We start from the raw sequence: 8,652 nt of genomic DNA on the forward strand, positions 1-8,652 counted from the left end.
TCACTCTGTGTGCATGTCGTGAGCTTGCTCCTTTAGTAATAAGTGAATAAAGATTTTTGATGAACTATAACTTTGACTGAGTTTGTCTCTCATCATTTGATAATACAGAAACTACCACCACAGATATGTCACACTTGTCAGGTGGATGGATTACATTGGCAAAGGAAAAATGCTCACTTACAGCGATGTAAACACATTTTGTGAAAATAGTTTGAGAGAATTACATTTTTTGTGTGTGTGGAATATTTATGGGATCTTCTATTTCAGGTCATGAAACATGGGTCCAACACTTTACATGTTGATCTACAGTGGAGAAAACAAGTATTTAGTCAGCCACCAATTGTGCAAGTTCTCCCACTTAAAAAGATGAGAGAGGCCTGTAATTTTCATCATAGGTACACTTCAACTATGACAGACAAAATGAGAAAAAAAATCCAGAAAATCACATTGTAGGATTTTTTTATGAATTTATTTGAAAATCTTGGTGGAAAATGAGTATTTGGTCAATAACAAAAGTTTATCTGAATACTTTGTAATATACTCTTTGTTGGCAATGACAGAGGTCAAATGTTTTCTCTCTTTTTTAAATGGTTTTAACCTTTGTTTAACTAGGCAAGTTGTCAGCTGAGAACAAATTCTTATTTACAATGACAGCCTAGGAACTGACGGGCAGATCGACAGATTTTTACCTTGTCAGCTCGGGGATTCAATCTAGCAACCTTTCGGTTCCTGGCCCAACGCTTTAACCACAAGGCTACCTGCCGCCAGATAGTTACTAGAATATGCTCTTAAATTGAAACTGATATGCAGCTGAGATGATGCACAATTTACAGTCCAATATTTAAACTTATTTGGGGTAAGGGGGGATTGGGGCAAGTGTTTAAATTGTGCAGTATTTAGCAATCATAATATTCTGTTAGCAGCAGTTGTGATGTTCATGAGAGTGTGTGTGTGTGTGTGTGTGTGTGTGTGTGTGTGTGTGTGTGTGTGTGTGTGTGTGTGTGTGTGTGTGTGTGTGTGTGTGTGTGTGTGTGTGTGTGTGTGTGTGTGTGCTGACAAACACATTGGAAGATTCTGATATTAAATAATACATTTGTCATGATAAACAATTTGATTAGAAAGAGAACTCAACGAAATGATAATTAAAATATTTGTGAAAAATATTTGTGAATATTTGTGAATTGCATTAATATTATATCAAATGGAAGTTTGATATGGTAAAGTTTTTATGGTAAATTTGGGTCTAATCATATATTAAAACATTTCGCAAAGAATGTGGTTCAATAAGTACTCATTCAAGGGTTTTTCTTTATTTGGACTATTTTCTACATTGTAGAATAATAGTGAAGACACCAACACTATGAAGTAACACATATGGAATCATATGGTTGAGGTGGACTCTTCTTCTTGGTGAAATAGCCCTTACACAGCCTGGAGGTGTGTTGGGTCATTGTCTTGTTGAAAAACAAATGATAGTCCCACTAAGCTCAAACCAGAAGGGATGGTGTATTGCTGCAGAATGTTGTGGTAGCCATGCTGGTTAATTGTAAATAAATCACAGACAGTGTCACCAGCAAAGCACCCCCATACCAAAACGCCTCCTCCTCCATGCTTCACGGTGGGAAATACACATGCAGAGCTCATCCGTTTGTCCACAATGCGGCGGTTGGACACAGCGGTTTGGATCCAAAAACTCAAATTTGGACTCCAGCCCAAATGACACATTTCCACCAGTCTAATGTCCATTGCTCAGATTTCTTGGCCCAAGCAAGTCTCTTTCTTCTTATTGGTCTCTTTTAGTAGGGGTTTATTTCGACCCTGAAGGCCTGATTCACATAGTCTCCTATGAAAAGTTGATGTTGAGATATGTCTTTTACTTGAACTATGTGAAGCATTTATTTGGGCTGCAATTTCTGAGGCTGGTAACTCTAATAAACTTAGACATGCAGCAAAGGTAACTATGGGTCTTCCATTCCTGTGGCGGTCCTCATGAGAGCCAGTATCATCATAGCGCTTGATGGTTTATGCAACTGCACTTGAAGAAACTTTCAAAGTTCTTGAAATTTTCCAGATTGACTGACCTTCATGTCTTAAAGTAATGATGGACTTTGGTTTCTCTTTTCTTATTTTAGCTGTTCTTTCCATAAAATGGACTTGGTCTTTTACCAAATAGGGCTGTCATCTGTATACCACCTCTACCTTGTCACAACACAACTGATTGGCTCAAACGCATTAAGAAGGAAATCAATTCCACAAATTAACTTTTAAAAAGGCACACCTGTTAATTGAAATGCATTCCAGGTGACTACCTCATGGAACTGGTTGAGAGATTGCCAAGAGTGTGCACAGCTGTCATCAAGGCAAAGGGTGGCTATTTGAAGAATCTAAAATCTATTTTGATTTGTTTAGCACCTTTTGGGTTTCTACATGATTCCATATGTGTTAGTTCAGAGTTTTGATGTCTTCACTATTATTCTGCAATGTAGAAAATAGTCAAAATAAAGAAAAACCCTTGAATGAGTAGGTGTTCTAAAACTTTTGACCGGTAGTGTGTGTTATCATGTCATGGAACACAAAGGCACCGTATTGTAGGAATGACCCACCTGTTGTTATACCCTCTGCTGAGACAGAAAGAAAGAGCTGAGTCAACTGGGTTGAATTAGAATTACTCAATGTTTATCATAATAACAGAAAGAGCTGAGTCAACTGGGTTCAATTAGAATCACTCAAAGATGATCATAGTAACTGTAACGGCTTTCTTCCGTCGAAGGAGAGTCGGACCAAAATGCAGCGTGGTTAGTTCGATACATCTTTAATAAGAAAAAACACGAATAATACAAAAACAAGAAACGGAACGTGAAAACCTATACGGCCTATCTGGTGAAATACAAACACACTGAGACAGGAACAATCACCCACAAACACACAGTGAAACCCAGGCTACCTAAATATGGTTCCCAATCAGAGACAACGAGATTCACCTGACTCTGATTGAGAACCGCCTCAGGCAGCCAAGCCTATGCTATACACCCCTACTCAGCCACAATCCCAATGCCTACTAAAACCCCAATACGACAACACAATAAACCCATGTCACACCCTGGCCTGACCAAATAACTAAAGAAAACACAAAATACTAAGACCAAGGCGTGACAGTAACAGAAAAGGCACACAAAGAATTAGTTCATTCTATCACTGTACTTATTATCTCTCCTTTGTGGATACCCTAGCTGAAGTGTAAGTCACACCAGTGTAGACGCCATTGGATGGGAAGACCAGCTGACTGCCATTCATGCAGGTGACTTTCACTGTGGCTCTGTAGTCGAGGTCGATATTTGCTTTCCCCACTGTGATCTCAACATCCATGGTCTTCCCTGGAGGGATCTTCACGTTGATGGTATCTGATTCTGTTATGGTCTCTGTCTTCTGCAGGCTGGTGGAATGCTCCACTCCTACGGTCAAGCTGAACCCTGATGTCACCTCGACCAGATCCGGGATCCCTGCTTTGACCGACACATTCAAGGTGGATTCTATCTTGTTGCTGACGGACCAGGAGGAAGTCTTGGTCAGGGTCTTGCTGTATGTAATGGACTCTTCTTGAACCAATGAGGTGTCGTTGTGGTGAGACAGGGATTTCACATATTCTGGGGTCACCTAAAATCAACACACACACAGACACACACACAAAGATACAAATTGTTCAGACAAGACAAAGAAAATTTAAGAGCTAATCATCATTGAGGAACTTATCCATTGATTTTTAGAAAGCCAACAATAATAACTAATGTGTCTGTATGTGTGTCTGACTGTCCTAGAAATGAGATCCCTGATGAAGGTCGACCCCCATATTGGATTACATGTTTTAAAGTGGACAGCCCCTTAATGTTAGAGCATCGGTAGAGTTTTCCTGAGCCGTCTACACACACCTGGGGTTTGAAGAGGGACAGGGTGGGATACTCCATGTCTGTCAGCACGGACGACTTGATGGTGTTGATGAAGAGGAAGCCCATGCAGTCGATGTCTGAGCCATACCTGCCCTGCAGCCCCAGGCAGATTCCAGAACCCACATTTATGGTGTACTCAGTCTTCAGTCCCCAGCTGGTCATTTTTTCAAAGAACTCCCGGTTCTCACTCGTCGTGAACTTGATGGCACCCAGACGTGTGCCGGCACCGTTACCCCACAGCGACAGCTTGGTGATGCGCTCGCCGAGTTTGAACTCAAACTCATTGAAAGTGTTAGCATCTCCAAAAGTCGCTACTTTCCCGTCGGTCAGCTCCACCCGCACAGCTTTCACCTGCCAGCCTCCCACCGCCACTCCAATCTTCTTGAGGGTGGCACCGTTGTTCATGCCGTGGAATTCAAATGGACTGCCTCCTTGACCACCTATTAGTTCCAGTGTGGTTGCCATGTTGAGTGTGTGTGCGTGCGTCAAGTAACCTAAAAAATACACATTTGTACACACTGTAACTCTAAGCTCCAACTCAAAGGAGATCTGATTCAGACATTCAAAGCACCAAAAGGAAATTAAAGAACAAGATATTAGGATCAAACGATAACCAAGGTTTATAATGACTCATTGTTGGAATTAGAGGTCAAGCAACATACTGTATCAGTCTAATACAGGGCTCATCAACCTTGTTCCTGGAGAGCTACCCTCGTGTAGGTTCACACCAAGGCTCTCCATCCCTGATCATGGAAAGCTACCCTCCTGTAGGTTCACACCAGGGCTCTCCATCCCTGATCATGGAAAGCTACCCTCCTGTAGGTTCACACCAAGGCTCTCCATCCCTGATCATGGAAAGCTACCCTCCTGTAGGTTCACACCAGGGCTCTCCATCCCTGATCATGGAAAGCTACCCTCCTGTAGGTTCACACCAAGGCTCTCCATCCCTGATCATGGAAAGCTACCCTCCTGTAGGTTCACTAACACCCCAGGATTAACTAACCTGATTCATCTTGTCAAACAGTTCATTATTAGAATCAGGTGGACTAGATTGAGATTGGAATAAAAAAATACAGGACGGTAGCTCTGGTCTAGGGTGAGTAAATTGCTGCACAATCCTCAGGTCACTGAGAATTACACATTCTTAAATTGCTCCTAACTCCTCCTTGTCCTCCACCCTCCTCTGGTTTTGACATCTCTATTTGTATGAATTCTATCACACCCATTCCTTCCTCCTCAGCTTGGAACCTCAGAGTCACCATGGAGTCCCTCTCCTACTCCCAGCATCTCCCACTCTACCTCCTGCTGTTTCTTCCTGATCAACACCATGGAGTCCCCCTCCTACTCCCAGCACCTCCCCACTCTACCTCCTGCTGTTTCTCCTGATCAACACCATGGAGTCCCTCTCCTACTCCCAGCACCTCCCCACTCTACCTCCTGCTGTTTCTTCCTGATCAACACCATGGAGTCCCTCTCCTACTCCCAGCACCTCCCACTCTACCTCCTGCTGTTTCTTCCTGATCAACTTGGTGACTTGTGTAAGGAAACATATTGTTGTGTAAGTGAGCACGTCTCTATGCATTTTAAAATTCATTCTGATGTTGCTATAATTACAAATTATCATGAATAATGATGAGTATGAATGTAATAGATGCTACATCAGAATATGATAACCTGCCCTATAATGTTGAGTATGAATGTAATAGATACTACATCAGAATATGATAACCTGCCCTATGATGATGAGTATGAATGTAATGTAATAGATACCACGTCGGAATATGAGGTGTTTTTGGTGCTGAAACTCACCTCTCCAAACAAAGTTTCTTCTTTTAAATATCTGAAAGAGTAAAGATTTAATTGAATTAACATTTAACAATATTCTTTAAAACAGGCTGCACTGTTCACAGGTATTCAATAATATATTATAATATAACTTACAAACAAACTTACGAACGAACGGACAGACTGATCTGTAGTCCCCTCCCCAATTTCATCGTAGGGGACAACAAACCCTTACCATATTTGTTTAACTAGATTAAGCAACGGTTTCAGAATATAGTAAGCATTTGTTCATTTGTTGGTCAAAATAAAAACATAGCTTTCAAATATTTCCTCATATAGCAAGATGAGTTATTTAGAGACATTGTGTACTTACATAGAATGATTAGCAGGCCTCAGTGTTAAAGATGACTATAGAAGATCTTGATGAAAGAAAACTGATTGGTCTGATTCAATATGCAATAAGAGTTTAAGAGTCAAGACTCTGAGTGAAGTTCAAAGATGCAACAGCGGAATATGTGTCTCTGGAGTGGAGAAGCACTCTTTCATATAGCAGCCAAACTCCTCCCACGCCCATAAAATTATGTATATCAGAATTTCCACAGAACCTTTCACCCTGAATAAACATTGTATTGTGCTCATCATGACAGATGTGTTTGGTGGACATTCAACACCAGGGACACCTGAAGTCCATATTAAATGATTCATTCTATATTGTCACTTAACTGGAGAGGTTAAAACAAACATGTACAAAGTACAAGTCTGCCACAAGCTCCGCCAGGGAGGTCCCTTTAGTTCTCTTATATACTGCTATACAAAAAAAACTAAAGAATCGACATGGGCATGGTTCATAGTGTAAATCTGTGTTGTTGTATGTGTCGAATTGCTACGCTTAATCTTGGCCAGGTCGCAGTTGCAAATGAGAACTTGTTCTCAACTAGCCTACCTGGTTAAATAAAGGTGAAATAAAAAATAAATAAATAAATATTTAAAAGTTGGCTAACCGGGCTATCTGCATTGTGTCCCACCACCCGCAAACCCCTCTTTTTATGCTTCTGCTACTCTCTGTTCATCATATATGCATAGTCACTTTAACCATACCTGCATGCACATACTACCTCAATAAGCCTGACTAACCCGTGTCTGTATATAGTGATGGGGTCAAATTGGGGTCACGTTAGGGGCTGCACCAAATGTCTGATGTATTATAATAATTGATTATAATATGTTGTATTAATAGAAGGGGAGGGGCTATGGGACCCCTCCTCCTCTACATTTATAGGGTCCTAGATTACAGATTAACAATATATATATATATATATATATTCATTCTAAAGATTTATAATTGTTTCACAGTCTTTTTAAGTCTGTGCCTCTTATAAATAAATGGTGGGAAAAGCATTTCAAAGATAAACAAAGAGCCCTGCAGGGAGTAGAAGAGATAAGAGGCTAGTCAGACATACCTCTATAAGTCAACTTGGGGGAGTGGCTTTTACTCCTGAGGCCTTAGAAAACACTGGAACTATTGTATTTCTTGCAAGTTTGTATAGCTGTGCATGCATGTGCTTGGTCTGAGGAGTAGCAGGTAATGGCATCACAGGAGGTTGACTACAAGCATGATAAAAGCAACTAGTTATTTTCCTATGGGGCAGAACTCAGGAGAGACATCAGTTGTTTGTGTGATGTTTGATCTTTGACTTCTGTCTACAGCTGTATTTTGATTAAAATGGTTATGATTTATAAGTGCACATTTTGAGTATTCCTTATTTGTTAAGTAATAAAACGGAGCACAGAAAAACGGAACCATTTTTTTTTCGCACTGTAAGGTCTATCTACACCTGTTGTATTTGGCGCACGTGACAAATAAACTTTGATTTGATTTGGTTGTTCTCCCCATCTCTCAGCCTACCCAGGCGGTGCACCACATCCAGAGAACCTACAACAATATTCTGCTCGTCCTCCGGGACTATTGCCCTGCAAATGTCCTTCACTTTTGCTTTGTGATCTCGTCAAATCCTTCTGCGATTCCGTCAATTCGAAGAGTCCATCTTCAACTGTATCGGTCAGTCTCGTTTTAACCTTTGACTCCATTTTCAGTGAGTTTCTTCTCCTCTTTGCAACCTGAGTATTCAATGTTGCGTTCTGCTCCTTCAGTGTATTTACTTCTTCAGCATTGAAATCAATCGCTTTCTTCAGGTTAACGATGCAGACAGTGTTCTTTTACACCAAGTCCATGATGTCATCTGCACTCTCTTTGATTTTAGCCCCCCCCCCACCACATTCACCCCCCTTTTCTACACTGAAAGCATATGAACTAGTTTCAGCAATGCCTCTTTTCTCCTTGGTGGTCTTAACATCCATTATCTCAGCAACAGTTTGGATATGTCCTGACTCCATGCTGCTATTTAGGAAGATGTTAGTGTAACGGATGTGAAACAGCTAGCTTAGTGACTGTTGTTGATGTGTGCAGAGGGTTCCTGGTTGGCGCCCGGGTATGGGCGAGGGGACGGTCTAAAGTTATACTGTTACATTGATGCTGTTGACCCGGATCACTGGTTGCTGCGGAAAAGGAGGAGGTCAAAAGGGGGTGAGTGTAACGGATGTGAAACAGCTAGCTTAGTTAGCGGTGGTGCACGCTAAATAGCGTTTCAATCGGTAACGTCACTTGCTCTGAGACCTTGAAGTAGTAGTTCCCCTTGCTCTGCAAGGGCCATGGCTTTTGTGGAGCGATGGGTAACGATGCTTCGTGGGTGACTGTTGTGGATGTGTGCAGAGGGTCCCTGGTTCGCGCCAGGGAATGGGCGAGGGGACGGTCTAAAGTTATACTGTTACATTAGCTAGCTAATGTTAGCTAAACATGCTGAAAAAATAATTAAATGGCTACCTTATTCATCAAAATAGCTACATTGTGTGGCTAAATATCTTT

At 41.3% G+C, this 8,652-nt stretch overlaps 1 protein-coding gene across 1 annotated transcript; it reads right to left on the reverse strand.

The window, feature by feature from the left end:
* Window positions 1–2,788: 2,788 nt before the first annotated feature.
* On the reverse strand, window positions 2,789–7,983 carry LOC115125337 (aerolysin-like protein). Its single transcript, XM_029654844.2, has 4 exons — window positions 6,103–7,983; window positions 5,754–5,784; window positions 3,927–4,438; window positions 2,789–3,654 (listed from the first exon to the last, which is right to left on the reverse strand). The coding sequence occupies exons 3-4, from the start codon at window positions 4,407–4,409 to the stop codon at window positions 3,205–3,207; spliced, it is 933 nt and encodes a 310-aa protein (XP_029510704.1). The 5' UTR covers window positions 4,410–4,438; window positions 5,754–5,784; window positions 6,103–7,983; the 3' UTR covers window positions 2,789–3,204.
* Between the last annotated feature and the right edge of the window lie 669 nt (window positions 7,984–8,652).

This window comes from Oncorhynchus nerka, linkage group LG20 (assembly GCF_034236695.1).
Source record: "Oncorhynchus nerka isolate Pitt River linkage group LG20, Oner_Uvic_2.0, whole genome shotgun sequence".
Classification (NCBI taxonomy): Eukaryota; Metazoa; Chordata; class Actinopteri; order Salmoniformes; family Salmonidae; genus Oncorhynchus; species Oncorhynchus nerka.

Bases quoted from the DNA above. Each gene is read 5' to 3' on its own strand.
- LOC115125337 (XM_029654844.2), bottom strand. From the start codon at position 4,409: ATGGCAACCACACTGGAACTAATAGGTGGTCAAGGAGGCAGTCCATTT. The intron at 3,655-3,926 runs GTGTGTGTAGAC...TGTTGATTTTAG, and splicing joins TGTCCCTCTTCAAACCCCAG to GTGACCCCAGAATATGTGAA.